This window comes from Silurus meridionalis, chromosome 20, assembly GCF_014805685.1.
Source record: "Silurus meridionalis isolate SWU-2019-XX chromosome 20, ASM1480568v1, whole genome shotgun sequence".
NCBI lineage: Eukaryota > Metazoa > Chordata > Actinopteri > Siluriformes > Siluridae > Silurus > Silurus meridionalis.
The window spans coordinates 10354142-10372556 of NC_060903.1; the positions used below are offsets into that span (position 1 = coordinate 10354142).

General features: G+C 36.8%; 1 protein-coding gene across 9 annotated transcripts in view; it reads right to left on the bottom strand.

The window, feature by feature from the left end:
* Positions 1-2828: 2828 nt before the first annotated feature.
* Positions 2829-18415, bottom strand: part of cadm3 (cell adhesion molecule 3) — an 87129-nt gene continuing 71542 nt past the window's right edge. For 6 of the 9 annotated variants that reach the window (XM_046876064.1, XM_046876063.1, XM_046876066.1 and 3 more), the window contains exons 8-11: positions 15115-15287; positions 12954-12965; positions 10127-10252; positions 2829-5817 (exon numbers count right to left, since the gene is read on the bottom strand). In XM_046876064.1, coding sequence (XP_046732020.1) covers positions 5699-5817; positions 10127-10252; positions 12954-12965; positions 15115-15287 — 430 coding nt within the window. In that variant the 3' untranslated portion in view covers positions 2829-5698. Of the gene's footprint in view, positions 5818-10123; positions 10253-12953; positions 12966-14389; positions 14869-15114; positions 15288-18415 lie in introns of those variants that run through there. The other 3 variants (XR_006928794.1, XR_006928795.1, XM_046876070.1) reach the window with 3 other exon arrangements.

An 18415-nucleotide genomic window follows, 5' to 3' on the forward strand; every position in this document is an offset into this window, starting at 1 on the left:
TGTTACAGCACTGTGGAGCAATTCTCGTCCACTCATCTATGCAGAATTTTTGTAATTCAGCAACATTGGAGGGTTTTCGAGCATGAACCACCTTTTTAAGGTCATGCCACAGCATCTAAATAGGATTCAGTTCAGGACTTTGACTAGGCCACTCCAAATTCTTCATTTTGTTTTTCTTCAGCCATTCAGAGGTGGACTTGCTGGTGTGTTTTGGTTTATTGTCCTGCTGCAGAACCCAATTTCGCTTCAGCTTGAGGTCACAAACAGATGCCAGGCCAGACATTCTCCTTCAGGATTTTTTGGTAAACAGCAGAATTCATGGTTCCATTTATCACAGCAAGTCTTCCAGGTCCTGTAGCAGCAAAACAGCCCCAGACCATCACACTACCACCACGATATTTTACTGTTGGTATAAAGTTCTTTTTCTGAAATGCGGTGTTACTTTTACGCCAGACGTAATGGGACACACACCTTCCAAAAAGTTCAACTTTGTCTCTTCAGTCCACAGAGTACTTCTCCCCAAAAGTCTTCATCAAGATCATCAAGATGTTTTCTGGCAAAACTGAGACGAGCCTTTATGTTCTTTTTGCTCAGCAGCGGTTTTTGAGTTGGAAATCTGCCATGCAGACCATTTTTGCCCAGTCTTTTTCTTATGGTGAAGTCATGAACACTGACCTTACTGAGGCAAGTGAGGCCTGCAGTTCTTTGGATGTTGTTGTGGGGTCTTTTGTGACCTTTTGGATGAGTCGTCACTGTGCTCTTGGGGTAATTTTGGTCGGCCGGCCACTCCTGGGAAGGTTCTCCCCGTTCCATGTTTTTGCCATTTGTGAATAATGGCTCTCACTGTGGTTCGCTATAGTCCCAAAAATAAAAAAAATTGCTTTAGAACCTTTTCCAGACTGATATATTACTTTCTTTCTCATTTGTTTCTGAATTTCTTTGGATCTCGGCTTGATGTTTAGCTTTTGAGGATCTTTTGGTCTACTTCACTTTGTCAGGCAAGTCCTATTTAAGAGATTTCTTGATTGCGAACAGGTGTGGCAGTAATCAGGCCTGGGTGTGGCAAGAGAAATTAAACTCAGGTGTGATAAACCACAGTTTTAACAGGAGGGCAAACACTTTTTCACAAACGGCCATGTAGTTTTGGATTTTTTTCTTTCCTCAATATAATAAAAACCTTCATTTAAAAACTGCATGTTGTGTTCACTTGTGTTATTTTTTTACTAATATTAAAATTAGTTTGATGATCTGAAACCTTAAAGTGTGAAAAACATGAAAAAAATAATAAATAATAAAACACTTTTCCACACCACTGTATATATATATATATATATATATAGTGAGGAAAATAAGTATTTGAACACCCTGCTATTTTGCAAGTTCTCCCACTTAGAAATCATGGAGGGGTCTGAAATTGTCATCGTAGGTGCATGTCCACTGTGAGAGACATAATCTAAAAAAAAAGGAAAACCAGAAATCACAATATATGATTTTTAAACTATTTATTTGTATGATACAGCTGCAAATAAGTATTTGAACACCTGAGAAAGTCAATGTTAATATTTGGTACAGTAGCCTTTGTTTGCAATTACAGAGGTCAAATGTTTCCTGTAGTTTTTCACCAGGTTTGCACACACTGCAGGAAATCTTTAGTCAATATGCTAGATTTTCCAAGTGCATCTGATCCACACATGCCCCTAGTCATTTTAAGACTCTAAAAGAAATTTGACTTCTGGTATTGATCCTGAATGCAGCTGCAGGAATTGTTTAGAAGTTCTGCCACACCACTCCACTGTTATACTCCCTCCATTGTCTTCCTGTTGCTGCCTGCGATTAATAACATTGACGCTTTCCTACAAAGTCAAAACTAGGTCAGCACCCCTCTACCTCTAAGCACTTACCTTACCCAGCACTGCACTGTGCTCCTTCCAATCCAATAACCACTGCGAGGCTGGTGCTACCATTTCTCAGAGTAAAAGGAAGACAAGCTTCAAGACTTTTTTTTGTTCTGGTACCAAGGTGGGGAAACACACTTCCACTTGATGTCCAGACAGCTTAGTCACTTTCAGTCTTTAGACAATTTCTAAAGACCTACCTCTTTTAAAAGTTAATATAATTAGCACTTCTCCTTTAAAACCTCTTTTTCTAACTATTCTCTTCCATTAGAGTTTTACATTAATGTTATTATTAGTCTGTGTCCAAAAAGATCTGCATTAGAATGTATGTACTGATAGAGATTTTGGTGATAGACACTTTTTCTATAATATATGAATACAACCATGAAAAAAAACTACACTTTTCTTTTAATTCTGATGTTTTAATTTATCATAGCTTAAATAGCAATTGCTTCTCGGAGATCATGGTTGTTTTCAGTTCCATGTCATGATGTAGACACACCTGAGTTCTCCAAATCACCAAACTGTTTTTCTAGATTGCCTGGTTTTATTAAACGTACCTACATTTATTAATATGGTGCATTACATTAGTAACACCTACCTGAAAATGACTTCTCTAATGATTGGAAACGTTGGATATATTATTTTGAATGTTTATTTTTTTAGGAAAATATAAGGCTTATTTTTTGTTTTAGACATTAGTGAGGACCACACAATTGTTAATTAGGTCCTAACTGAAGTAGAGTGTACTTTCTTTATCCCATAACTTTAGAGTCTATACATATAAAAATATAATTTGGAGAGGCCATGTAAGTAGTTTCATTCCTCATTATTAATTATGCTTTTATTGGTTTTATGGTTTTGCCACATGTTTAGAGGCACTCTAACAACCAAACATCTTTGTTGTATGCAACCACTCAGCATAAACAATGGGGAAATCTTCATGACATATGAATATTTATTGAAAAGGAAGACTTCTCATTCCAAAACAGCGCTAACATAGACAATCAAATTAACAATGCTTTGTGGAAAACAACACATTTTGTTTTCTTTGCCTGTTGGAGATGACACTGTTGTGAACATCTTACATAGGAAAGTGCAGACACACACTTCTTTAACCCTTTATGTGGGTCATTGTGCATGAGCGTGCACTCAACAACTGTAGTAAGGAGAAGACTGTTCAAGGCAACACTATTTACATGAAATTATACAAAATGGCTGATTTTGAAAACAATAGTCACAGAAACTATACTCTTCTACACCTTAATATAGATGCCTATAACATCTATAACATCTAGTCATACAATAAAAAAGTAAAACATAACATTCTACACTTAATAGTATACAGAGCTACAAAAAATAAAAGGGATAAACATAATTTAGAAATAAACCGTTGCACTGATCCACCATTAACATAAGGTGCATCACATATTCTGCTACCTGTACCAGAGAGAGAAAGGGGAAAGATGACTAGGTGGATGTCTTACATAATGCACCATCTAGTGGTGAAAGATTGCAAACATGAGGTCTAGGATAAGGGCTATAATCTAGAGCAATGTTTCCCAAACCCCAGGTCCAAACACAGTTACATATTATTTGCTTTCTTCCAGCTCCTAACATACTTGAGCCAACCCATACAGAATACTGAATACTTTAAGTCCCTGAGCACCAGTTTGGGAAACGTTGGGTGTATAGCATCATGTTGTCAGTCTAAAGTCCTGGAGAAATTCTAACAATTTTAACACACTTTATTAAACTCATCAGCTAATTATAAGGCCATCAGAGTTGCATGTGATGTGTTAAAAGTGTATTACACACAAATCTCCAAAGAGTTACTGCCCTTAAAAACTGATCTCTGACAACACTGGTCTGTGAAGCCTATAGAAACTTTAGGCAAATCTTTTTTTTATTTTGTAATGGATCAGCTCTTTAGAGAATGAGCTCTTTTCAGAGGAAGCTGGAAAAGATCGGTTCTGTCCATCATGCAACTTACATTCTAAGTCATCCACTTCACAACTAAATTTAAACCTCACCTGAAGAACACACTGGGTTTCAGATCCATTTCAAATGAGACATTCTTAGTCCATTCTTCTCACACCATGTACAATAATCATGCACGAGATGCACAGCAGAAGTTATCAATTTAGTTGATATCTTAGCTTGCTATTTTCATACAATAAACTACAACATTTCTAGCCTTAATGAAGCTAGCTGCAAAGTAATCCCGGAGTGATCAAATCTAGTTTATCTACATTGAGACAGACTATGGATAGTTATTTAGGAGAACCAGAATAGACCTTCACAGACACAGCCAGGAAACCAGGTTAGAACACTGTATAGTGAAACAAAGAAAGACAGAAAAAATAGTCAGAAACAAAGACAGAAAGTACAATAGACGGAAGAGTCTAGCTTCTTCTTGTTTTTGTTTGCTCGATCGAACATGCAGTACCCTGCTTTAGCTCATTTACCTGTCATCAAGGGACAGGAAGTGGTCAAAAATAGGTATGGGATGCAATTACTGGGATAAAAAGGAAAATGGCATTTATTTCATCATGTATTTATAATAATAATAATAATAATAATAATAATAATAATAATAATAATAATAATAATAATGATTGTGAAGATACTAACAAGTCCTGGGATGAGAGCTGACACTGAATATTGCGCCACCAACAGTTACACCAGAAACTCAATTGGAGGAAAACAAAAACTCATACCAATATTTGCAGTACTGACATTTTTGTGGTAATATTTTTTTCATACCTCTTATATTTTTTTTACTCAATGCATTTTCACGCATGTAAGAAAACCAGGCAGACTTTTAGAGTATATACTGTAATAAGAGACAATGAAATGCAGACAGAGAATAAGAGAAACATATATAGGTTAGGAAAAGAGATGAGAGAAAGTGAAAAGAGGTAACAAAAAGAAGGAGGAAAGAGAGAGAGAGAGAGAGAGAGAGAGAGAGAGAGAGAGAGAGACAGCATGACAAAGAGTATATTTACACCACACTGGACCAGTTTTCCCAAGTAAAAACAATGCTATATAATCATCTATATATATATCTATACATTTATTCTGGGGTTCCATACAGTGACAGCACAGAAGCTGTTTTGCATGATTGCATTGAGTGTGTTTGTGTGTTCACATGTGTGTGTGTGTGTGTGTGTGTGTGTGTGTGTGTGTGTGTGTGTGTGTGTGTGTGGGTGCTCATCTGCCTGCCTGTCTGTGTTTTGTGTGTATTGCCAGTTTTCAGATATCCCTTTTGTCTGCTGTATTAGGTAAGGATAACGAATGGTTGTATCATTTCCTGTAATTGCTGATTGTGTGTGTGTGTGTGTGTGTGTGTGTGTGTATGTGTGTATGTGTGCATGTGTGCACAAATGTCGAACGTGTGGGAAATGTAACAAAAAGTAAAGACTGCTAAAAATGTGTGTTAATTAAATTGTATATGTGTCTTCAAATGAGTTACATGTTTCTGCCATCATATTGCCCTTGTTAAATATAAATATTGAGGCATATGAAGTTACTGAGGACAGGCATGCCATCTATTTGTGTGTATGCATGTATGTTTATGCGTGTGTGTGTGTGTGTGTGTGTGTCTGTGTGTGTGTGTGCACGCAGTTGAATACTGATGTCAGTGCAAAACTCCCTGGTTTCAACACAGCCTGAAACTGATCTTTGCCTGCTTTCTTCTTTCACATTTATGTTCACGCTTTTGCTCATCCTTTTTAAATTTCCTCCGACTGAAAGGAACTGAAGCAAGGGAAGAAAGTAAATATGGTGTGATGGAGGGACATTTAGATGAAGTATTCTTTCTTGTCCTCAATACCAGAGTGGCCACCTTCTGCGTTGATGATGGCAGTGTCGGCATCCTGGGCATCATCTGAGCCCTTTGCTTCATGGGTCAGATACGTACCTAATAAAAAGAAATGTGATGTGTGTTACAAGACGTGTGTAACATAAATAAACTTATTAAAGGCCAGAATTCACAACTGAGGGCATACAATAGAAACATGCATTTACATTTAAAAAAAGGTATTTTTTTAAGATACCGGATAGAGGAAGAGTGGTCAGATGTACTCATCTTTGCTTTAGAACATGTCTAACAAAATGAACTTGTAACTTATCTAAAGTAACAATCCTACCTAAAAAGCTTAGTCTGGTTCAAGTGGAATGGACTGCTCTGCAGTAATCTACCTTATGCTGTCTGTCGCCAGCACAGTATACTGTACAGTGCATCCCGGAAAGTATTCACATTTTTATTTCATATTTTTATGTTACAGCCTTATTCCAAAATGGATTAAATTCATTATTAGTCATTAGTGTTTGAAATCTTTGCAAATGTTTTAAATAAAAAATAAGGGACGACTTGATCTGCATCACTGCATTGAAAACATGTATGATTTTGTAATGGAAATCACTGAATGGGCTCAGAAACACCTTCAAAAATACTTTTTCACAAAAAAAAAAACCCAGTTTGTTTTGCAATCCACAAATGCAAGTTAAAACTCTATCATGCATTTAAGAGGCTATATGTGTGTCACAGAACCACTGGTTCTGAGAAAGCGAGAGAGTTTAGAGTCGGCACACACCCAGCTCCAAAAAAACCCTTAGGCCCCGAGATCTGTGCTTCTGACTGCCCTGCAGGAAGCTCAGCCCACGTTACATCGGGCCATTCAAGATTCAGCGGCGGATCAACGATGTGTCCTTTCGGCTCGACCTTCCTCCCAGGTACAGCATCCACCCTACTTTCCATGTGTCACTCCTAAAACCCTTCTCTCCCCCTGCCACAGAGAAACCCTGGAGCTACCAACGATCCGCCTCCCCCCTGAGGTGCTGGATCAACCCTCTGTTTACACCGTTCATGGGATTCTGGACTCTCGATGCCAGGGCCCTATGCTACAATATCTCATCGTCTGGAGTGGTGCAGATGCAGGGAGAAGAGGCGGTGAAGGTGGAGGATTTTAGGTACCTGGGGTCAACAGTGCAAAGTAATGGAGAGTGTGTTAGAGAAGTGAAGAAAAGAGTGCAGGCAGGGTGGAGTGGGTGAATAAGAGTGACAGGAATGATTTGTGATAAAAGGGTATCTGCAAGAGTGAAAGGGAAAGTTTATAGGACTGTGGTGAGACCTGCGATGTTGTATGGTTTAGAGACAGTGGCATTGACTAAATGATAGGAGGCGGAGCTGGAAGTAGCAGAGCTGAAGATGTTAAGGTTTTCGTTGGGAGTGACGAGGATGGACAGGATTAGAAATTAGTTTATTAGCGGGACAGCGCATGTAGGACGTTTTGGAGACAAGGTGAGGGAGGCGAGATTGAGATGGTTTGGACATGTTCAGAGGAGGGACATGGGTTATAACGGTAAGAGAATGCTAAGAATGAAGCCACGGAAGATGGATGATCCGCTGTGGCGACCCCTAAGGGAAAAGCTGAAAGAAGAAGAAGAAGCTTCCCAAAGGTATTGGAGGTTCTTCTGATCGGTGGTCACCATAAACGGATGCGTCGCCCCTACAACCAGTGCCGCCACTCTTCTAGAGCCAGTTTAATAGCCAGAAGTTCTCGATTATCGATGTCATAGTTCTATTCTGCAGGAGAGAGTTTCTCCAAGAAGAAGGCGCAGGGTTGCATGCGGGGAGGGTTACCCGTATGTTGGGATAGGACGGCCCCTATGCCTAGCTAGGAGGCGTCCACTTTCACTGTGAATGGGAATTGGGGATCCGGGTGTCGTAATACCAGGAGTAAAACAAGGTGTCATTTATTGATCTAAGATAGGCAAAACACAAGAGAGTAAGAAACGGGAGTGCAGGAAACAATTAACTTAAACTGAGGCGTGCTTCACAAGAAGCGTAGCGAGGACCATAGGCAACTCTGGAGGTCGTAGTAACGGTAGGTAGTCCGGATGATCTATGGAAAGTTAACGGTAGATCGGACAGCTAGCGGAGGGGAAGAGGGACCTTTTAAAGAGGACGGGTAAACAGGTGTAGGTGATTAGTAGGAGGGAGAGACTTAGTGAGAGTGTTGAGCATTGAAGTGAATCGTGACTGGTGGCTCTCTTACAGTGTGAACATTGTCCAAAAAAAGCTGCTATCTACCCTTGGCCAAAGCTCATTTGAAATGTACTAAAGCAAAATGGAAAATTGTTCAGACGAATCAACATTTTTAACTCTTTTTTCCAGACCAACTAGGAGAGTTATGCCTATGGCAAGCGCTGCTTTCACAATTTCACAAAAGGCTCCATCATACTGCATCTATTACAACAGCATGGCTTAGTAGTAAAAAAATTGTAGGTGCTAAACCTTTAACCAAATGAAAATTCTACACAGAAGTCCCAGGATTGTTGTAAATGTAACAAAATCCCCCTCCCAAAAATCTACAGCCACTGGTCTCCTCAGATCTCAGATGTAAATAAACTGTTGTTAAATGAAGAGGGAATGCTACACAGTGGTTTACTGCCCTGTCCCATTTTTTTTTAGATGTGTTACAGACATCAAATTGAAAATTCCATAATTATGTCTTTAAAATCTCCTACGTCTTCTCTGTTCTGTTGTGAAATATTCAATTAAACACATTCTGTTTTTAATTCAAATTTTACACAATGTCCCAACTTTGTTGGATTTGGGGTTGTATAAAGCATCAAAGGAATATCATACAAAAGAAAAAATGCAGGATAATTAGGGAGAGGCAGAGAGTCAAATTAACTATTAGTATCCTAACAATTTTAATTAGTTTGGTTGGAAGTGTTTTGCCCACTTTACTTATGCATGTAGTAGGGAAAAATGTTGAAAGAAAAAAAACTAATTTAAAATCAAATTAAAGTCAAATTAATTTATGAAAGGATTTTTAAGACTAGGTGTGAAGTAAAGAAAAAATAAGATTTGTCGATGCTTCTGTAATAAAAGAAGCAGGAACTGCATTCTGCAGGTGGGCTTTCACTGTCACACTCATTTTTGTTCAGCTCAAACCTCTGGTGCATTCATTTCTAACAACAAAAATATCAATGCAAACAGTTACAAAAAAAAAAAAAAAAACCTGGTGTCTGCATAGCTAGACTAGCAACAAGCAACCAGCAGTTTGTGCTGACATGGCAATATAGCCCTACAGAGCCCTACAGAGTACAGAGTGCCCATAACAAACTGTCACCGGTAGTTTTTTATATACTTTAAACATCTGACTGCAAGATTGTCCATTTCTTGATTTCTTGAACACTTAATTAAAAAAAAAAAGTATATACTTTACTTCAAATTTGGAGATCTTTGCACAATAATTAAAGTGGGTGTTGTACAACCCAAATTTGAAAAGATTTGCGATGCTGGGTAAAATGCAAATAAAAACAGACTGAAATGATATAACAGTCATCAAAATGACCCTTTTTTCAGCAGTGAAAGGTACTGCTGCAAATCAATGGGACAAGCAACCATACCTCAACAATTTTAAATCAAAATCCCTTAAAGATAATTTTTTTGTCTAAAAACTGTTACTGGAACACTGCAATATTCTTAACATTCTAGGAAATCTACAGCATGCCTCAAAAGGTCCCTGTGGATGCCATATCCTTTGCACACTACACTATGCCTTGTTCACCTGGAATATACACCCTGATTTTGTACCATATGCTACTGTAGTGTTTCTGGCAGCTGAGACCAGTCAAGGCAACTCCACTTGCAGAACTGCTTCTCACTGGGTGTTCTTTGTTTTTCCTCACCATTGTGTGTAATGCACCATGCCAGAATAGTGACTAAGATCACATTTAATCACCAAAACACTATTGTTCTTTTTTAAATTCCAGTAGAATGACTCTGTCCCAGCACAATAAAGTTAAAATTCTGATTAGAATGGCATCTTTACTTCCTGAGAAGTTTCTCTCTCCCCAGATTTCTATATTCGCACCATTGAGAGCACCCTGACCAACTATATCACAGCGTGGTGTAGCAAAAAACAAAAAAAAACCCTGCAAAATCACTGCACAGGGGTGTGCTAACTTTTTGTATACACTATATAAACAGCTTGTACAGTGTAATAAACACTATATAAAGTGTTTCACACTGATGTATGTAGGGTGGTTATTAGCCTTGTAAATGTTCTGTTTTGTCAGATCTAACCAGAACTGCTAGATATTCTAAACTAATGCCTACAAATATTTCTACTTGGTGAGGTGAGAAAAGGGGCATATTAATCTTTTAAAGATAAGTAAGTATGGTTTAGTGTCTAATACCTTTGTTTTCTTACCTTTGTGTCTGATGAGGTATCTGCCAAGTACAATGAGGAGGCAGAGCATGATGAATACAATGACAGCCACCACTCCACCAATCACAGCATGATCAACACCTGATGAACTGGACATTGCTGTGGGGTCTAATAGAAAACAAATAAGTGGAGAAAATATAATTCATCTGAGAGTAAATATTCTGATTCATGCTCTTGATGAAGAAAAAATAGCATTTCCATGTTTTTTGTGTAATTAAAACGGACGCATTTATATCTCTCTTAACATATGATTAAGAAGCTTAATGAAACATTGTGAACTATGGAAATACATCATAATAATGCTTTAATGATGTCACAAAAAGCTCCAATAAAGTGCAATTATTATTTCTATGATGGCATGTCTTTACAGTAAATTTGTTTTGGCTGATCATACAAACAATTATAACTAAACATTTTAATATTTGTTAAGAGCCAGATGATTTTATTTTATTTAGCTCAATTTTGCCATTTGGACTACCTGCACTGTTTGTAAGTACAGTATTTCATGTGTCACAGCTTTGTCAAGGCAACTGAGAAAATAATAGGAAGTTAACTATGTTTCTGGTTTAATACTTTGCTCTTTGCATTTGTCTGCATTTAGTCTGTCCGCTTATTGCCCAACCCATTGCCTGTGTTCTGATGGTTGATATCTCACTTGCTCATTAGTTCTGAATTGTACACATTGTGTCTGTGAATTTAGTGTAGAAAACATTGTCAATGACATCAATGCAGAAGGCTATAATGAGGAGAAACATGCTATTGCTGCTGAAGGACGGAATGTTGGTGAGCGAAAATAGCTTTCTGATATCCACACCACATTGGGCTAATTGTCTAGTTGGCTCAAGCAGCTAGTGCCATCCTCAACAGCCCGCTCATGCTGATCCTTCAAAAGGTCAGCTTTCTTTTGTGATGTTTGCTTTATTTCTTTTTGAAAGACATAATGTGTGATAATGCCATGATAGCCCAGTTGATTTTATTACTCGCAGACATTGGTTTAGATTCGGCTACAGCCCTTTAAATTAATAAAACAATGGCTGTACTGTATTATGACTGTTTGGTGTTGCTTTTTCATCATGTTTCTAATCATCATAAAACTTGCTCTCTCTTAAATTCTAACCACCAGGAGAAAAGTTCAACCTATAAAGCCATGCCGGGAAAAAAAGTGTAAATACCAGGTCCTGTGTGAATACAGAGTCCTGAATGAATATTTGTGTGAGTACTAGTGTGCAAAAACTGATCTCCATCAAACTATTATTTATTACAGTACTGATGCATAATTCAGATACTGCATATACTATTTCAGCACTGACTGACAACTATAGACTGTGAGTCGAGAATTAATGCATGTACAATACCTGGATGACAAACACAAGGAAAAAGTAATTACAACTAATTTTATCATTCCCTTAATAAACACTGTGAAATTGAAAAATTGTTCCTGTCCTTGCTCATTATCTTGTCTCCTAACTATAACATAACATTCCAGAAATTCACACAATTAAGGACCATAATCACAAAAATCATAGCTTTTAGAATTACTCCACTAGTAAAAGAAATGCCAGTACCCATTAATCCTAGTCCCTGGCCAAATAATTGTGTATAACCTTTACTGTATTAGAAAGTGGGAAGCTACAATTTAAAACATCTGCATCTATTTTTGTTTTGTGGCTGTTTTGACATTTTTTAACTGTGTAGATTTTATGCTTATTTATGCTTTTGATGTCTACTGTACTTGACTTACTGTTATGGATTTGATGATCATGTATGCGTAATCTTACTGACCATGGACAATGGTGTTTCCTGAATTACCCAAAAAAAAAGATTTTCAAACTACCTATGGAGTTTTATAGAGCTTTCAACCGTCCTGGGTAATTATTTGCCTAAATGTGGGGTGTAACATTTGAAAAAGGCAGCTAAACTCAGGAGCCACTGTGTTTAACTGTTCTGTCCTGAAACATTTACCTTCAACTCTCAGTCCTGTAGAGCAGTGGTCCCCAGCCCCCAAGCCGCGGACAGTGGGTCAATTGGTACCGGGCCACACCGAAATAATACATTACTTACATTATTTCCGTTTTATTGATTATCTGATTCAAAACGATGTTTTATTTTGGAAAATTACCGGATTCTCTTCGCTACATCTGTCTATGACTCACTCTTGATGCATGTCATGATGCCTCGGTCACATGTCTTACCTCCATCCACTACCTTCTCAAAGGTGCTGCTCCAGCCGCTAACACATAATACATTACTGCTAAATCAAAACCCCCAAGCTAGCAAAATAAACAAAAAACAACACAGTGGATTCACGTTTATTATTATATTTAGAAAATACCAGTTTTTATGCTGATCATATTATTTTATTTTGTTGTATTTTTCCGATACACCTTAAAGGCCGTGAAAATATTGTCTGACATTACACCGGTCCGTGGCGCAAAAAGGTTTGGGGACTGCTGCTGTAGAGAACTTTGGGAGCTAAAAATGGCTTCTCAAACCTTTTAAACACGTTATTCTTCAAATCAACCATAAATTATTAATTAATCTATCTCCTCTTAAATTTCACATTCAGATTATACAGATACATCCTGGATAGAAATGACAATAAAAGCTTCTTGACTTGACTAGTAAACATCACAATTAACAATTTTGCAACCTATTTTTTGTTTTAACACTAGTAAGTCTGAAAGTCAGAGAACCGAAGAAAAAGAAAAAAAAGAAAACATACAATGAGGGGACAGAAAGAAGGACAGGATGAAATAAAAAATAATCAGAGGAATAAACACATAAACAGACAAATGACTGAAGACAATACCTTCAGCATCTTCTTAATTAGATGAATGGATGGATTAATAGATCATTGCCACATCAGTGAGGAACCAGAAAAAAAGTGAAAAGAGAAAAAGCAAAGAGAGATTATGAAAAAGATGGCTGTTAATGAGCTGAATGTGATTGTGCGAGTGTGTATGTGCGTGCGTGTGTGTGTGTGTGTGTGTGTGTGTGTGTGTGTGTGTGTGTGCATCTATGTGATCTCTGTATTCTTTCAGGTGTAAGTGTGACTCAGTGGCATATTTTTATGGTTAGAAACAAAGGCTCTTGTTTTGGCGTGGGTGAAACAGCACAGTAAAGCATATGACTTTCAAAATCTGCCATATGATTAGTATTTTCCAGTACCTATTAAGACTCAAGGACAAAGGCAAAACTAGAAGAAAAATAGTTTTTGAAGTCAGGATCCATTTCTTATAATCTGTTTTTCTTCACGTAACCAAGTAATTAAAGGTTGCTGTATTGTTTAAATCATAAAACATACTTACATATTTAGTGAAATTTAAAAGAAGGTCCAGGAAAAATTTTATTTAATTAAATTCATCTTTTTTTTTTACTGATCCAAAAGATCTACATAAAAACTATTTGTACATGAAAAATGTATACATCCCTAGCAAACTGTGCTGCATTTTAAACAGAAAAAAGGATTAGCTACAGCAGCCGTAAACCTAAACACACCACTTGCTCAATGATAACAGATAGGTGGCAGGTGCAGCACAAAAGCACACCTTTATAATTTAATAATTGTTGCAATTGCATTTAGAAAATTAGAAGTCATTTGCAAAACTTGCAAATAATTGTTAATAGTTAAATATTCTAATGCAATTAACTGCCTTTCAATATGTTGTTCTTTTATTGCTTGTGTCATTTCTGAAGCATACGCTTATTGGGAATAAATGTACTTTGTGTGTTGCCTTTTAACGAATGTTTAGGTTTATTTGCCAATTTTATATAATTTCATCTGAAAAATAGCATAGTAAAAACAAGCAACCTTACATTACAAACTGAAAGAATTCCAAAGAGAGATATGCACCTAAATAAAGGAATATACAGAAGAAATGTTGCTCTGTTAGAAGCAAAGCTTTGTTAAACCATGAAGTAGATGTTAGATTATTGTATAATATAGTGTACTGGATAATTTTGGCTTTGTAGACAATGATGCTGTGTTTTATCCTGTATATAGTGTTAATTCTTTAACCTGGACCTAAAAAGAAAATCACTACACCCACAAAAACACACAAACATATACTTACACACAAGGACAATAGTGCTACTGAGTTACAAGAAGTTAAGTTTTTAACTCTCGTTTTAATGTAAGCCTATTCACAAGTGTGTGTGTGTGTGTGTGTGTGTGTGTGTGTGTGTGTGTGTGTGTGTGTGTGTGTGTGTGTGTGTGTGTGTGTGTTTGTCTCAGCAATGAATTACCTGTAATATATACGCCATTCAGCCAGGAAACCGTGGATGGAGTGATAAATGGGGGAGGAAGAGAAGGTGAGGTTGGAGGGGTATGTGTGGTGGAGAGGTCAGGAAAAAGGTCAGGAAAGAGGAGTTAGAAATAGTGGTGGTGTGAACAAGAGATGAGTGAGAGGTAGAAGAAGAGGGAGAAAAAGTAGGGGAGGTAGAAAAAGAGAGAGGAAGAGAAAGAAGAAATCAGAGAAGATAAGGAAAAGGAGGAAGTGGAGAAAAGGAAGAGGTAGATAGTGTAGGGGAAAAAGAAGAAATAGTGGAAGAAGGGAGTGAGGATGCAGGTCGAAACAAGGGAGAAAGAAGAGTGAAAGACTCATCAGTTGGCTGGATAGTGGACTGAGGAGGAAAAATAGTGTGAAGGGGAGATGAAAAAAGAGAATAAATGGCTGAAGTAGGGGTAGAGAACGTGGAGAACGAACGGTCTGAATCCCTCAGGTCTTAGGAGATGCACAGTAAATAAATTAGGAGGTGTGGAGTAGAGGATGGGTTGATAGGTTAAGTGATATTAAAATAATAAAAATTAAAAATAATAAAAATAATAATAAAATTTGGGGGCCATGCAAAAAGAGAAAAAAAGGAAAGAATGAGGAACATAAATTCAGATAAAGGATAAAAGTAAAAGATTAATACAGAAAGAAAATAATCATCTGTTGTCTGTGCCTTTCCCTCGATTTGTTTATTACCTTGTACCTGCAGGGTGTAGGATCCCTCATTCCAACCAACTCCATTGTCTGTGTGACACAAGTAAACTCCATTATCAGATTTATTGAGGGCATCAAAGCGGAGGAATGGACCCTCTTCCCTTACATGTGGAGGGAACTCTGCATCTTTTTTGTGCCACCTGAAGGACAAGGGCCTAAAAGCGAGAAAATAAATCAGAATCAGAATTCAGATGTATTTATTGTAATAAATAGTAAATTGTAAAATAAATAGCATAAATAACAGTGGTAAGACAAAAACTTATGCATTATTAGCCACTATGTCCATCTAACCTAAACCACATCCTCCTCATAAAGTGCAATGTTACAATAATAATTAGTGATCAGTAATACTATTCTAATATGTATTAGTTATTAGCATTTATTTTATAACACATAGAATTATACATGTATTATAATATAGTATTTATTTGATTGTACATTTTTGTGCTAGCAAAGTGATGCAGAATGGCAATTATAAATGAGAGAGAGAGAGAGAGAGAGAGAGAGAGAGAGAGAGAGAGAGAGAGAGTAAATTATATTACAGCTGTTTAAAAAATATTCAAAATGTAAAACACTGGCATAATATCTGCTCAGACACATACAGCAAAAAAAAATTGCTCTCCAGGAACATTTTGGTTCCCTAAGGCACAAACAATTTCATGGTACAACAGTGCTCCTTTAGGAATCATTAACTCCACTAACTAAAGGTACACAACACTGACATGCAGTAAACTGAAATTTTTGTACGTTCAATCCACAATACCTTTTTATGAAAAATTCTATTCAATTCAATTATTAATTTATTATAGAATTTAATAAAGACACAGATATTTATCTGCAGTTATGTACGTGCATACACTAATCTAAAACTAAATAGTAATGTCTATGAGTACAAAATATTACAATTACTGTAGAAGAGAGGTAGCACAATTTACACTAACCTGATAATATGTTATGCCAAAATAATGCCAAATGCTAGATTAGCAACAATCAGTGTGTGTATTCAATAAAGATGGTAAACACTGCAGTGCTGATAAAACAGCCAACTAATCTTTTGCTTAACAGAAGACATATGCATACATTTAAAACAAATTCAAGCTAGCAGATGTACATAAGTCCCAACATGTCCTAAGAAAATGTAAGTAAAATGATTACAGATTTAGCAATGACCTGTAATGCAACAGTGCACCAGCAGGTGGAGATATATATATTTTATTCTACTCGGGGCACAGTCAGATTTACCTACCCCAGTCCTACGTAACATCTTCCTCCACATTAGCCACACTCTATATATAAACACCCACTTTAAATACCATCCATGTCATGCCTATATTCTGTACCACCCAGATGAGGATGGGTTCCTTTTGAGTCTGGTTCCTCTCAAGGTTTCTTCCTCATGATACCTCAGGGAGTTTTATTTTGCCATTGGCCATTTGGACATTTGCCATTTGCTTTCTCATTAGAGACAAACTTAGACACTTACACATTTTTTTTATCTGCTTTATCTCTGGATACAGTACATTATCTACACATGTATGGTGTGATTAAAGATTGTGTAGATATAGGTTAGATATAGACAATGTGAATAGCCATTCGTTCATGTAAGGAAATTACATATTTGATCCTTAGACGTTTCTTTTTAGCTAACACGCACGTAGGTTCCCTGCTTTGTTCTGCTAATCAGTTTATCACCACTGCAGTTCGGACACTGACAAGGAGCTTGGGAGATCAACACTTGGTTTATTAAACATTGAGATGTGAAATTCATACATTACCCACAGCGGATTAAACAGTGCATTTCACCTCTCTCTCTCTCTCTCTCTCTCTCTCTCTCTACACTCTCACTCTTCTTGCAGTATTAACTCCAGATCTTATTTTAAAGTTGTAGTACATAATTTATAAACTTAAGTTTTACTAACAATTTATTAGAATTTAGTTAGCAATATGATTTATTATTAGCTTAGACATAGAGACATACCTGGCCATGCAAGTGCGCATTAATAACCTCCTCAGTTACCATAGCAACGAACAACCTCGCCAAACACAACAAACATCATCCACATTGATGACCAAATCATTTAGATTTTTTTTACTAAGGAAGTAATTGTAGCAGGGGCGTAGATTATGCGGGGGACGCGTACTTTTTTTCCCCCACACTTTTTCTAAAATGTTAATTCGTCCCCCTCACTTTTTTAGTGGAGGAAAAAAAAACAGGTAACACTACAAATTTCGTCCCCCCCACTTTTGAAATGATGGCTACGCCCCTGAATTGTAGACATCCAGACTTGATAAGTTTTACCGCTTCTCTTGTGTAGACGCACTTGGCTTCAACCAGATCATAATACAGGTCTGGATACAGTACTTCATGTAAACATTTAATGTTCTGAGTGAAAGGTTTTTAGCTTTTATAAATATCTTAACTGTTCTATTTTTTCTAAACTTAAAAAGTATGTTAGTAATTTTATTTTGGCATCACTATGCTTCAAAAATGGCACCACCGGAAATACTTTAGGACCAGACATGCGCAGTATCAACAAAGAAATTTGTTATTGTTTGCATCCTTGAAATGGTCTTTAGGGTGTTTTTAAGGATAAAGTAGATAATATATACTATATGCAATCTCAAGAATTCCCCCAAACAATAAACAGTCTTCAACATCTTCAATGTTGTCCGGACGTATTTCATGAAGATGAGTCAGCAAATTGTTTTCTGCTTATTTAAAAAAAATCTAACTGATCAAAGAAACAGAGCAACTACAGCTGCAACTTAAAGGTCCTACACTGTGCTCCATCTGTTAAAGTGGTCAATTCTGACCTCCAGACTCTGAGGGAATGATGAAACAGACATTCTGTCACTGGCTTGGGAAACAAGGTGAAGCCTTAAAACTCAGCAGTAGAGAATAACATCCAAGCTTGCTTCCTGGTATGCATATTTGACGTCAGTTAATCAGACAATATCTAGAAATGCAAGCATATAATTTGGTGAGCTATAATTTTCTGCTGCCAATTAGGAAGATTATGCTTGTGAAAAAAAGTAGAAATAGAACTTCTTTTGTAACTTCTTTGTTCAGACGGCAGAGTCTAAGTATTCATTTCTAAATTGTTCTTATTTTGCTTGCTTTGGTATTTAAGTTTCATTGTCGGAGAAAAAAAGAAGTGGAATGACACCTAAAATAGCAAAGGAATTGCTAGAAGTTCAAAAGTACTAGAATGAATGAATAAACAAATAAACCAACAAAAAAGTTTCTGTTTTCTTGAGTATCTTTATATTGTTTTGTTGATGC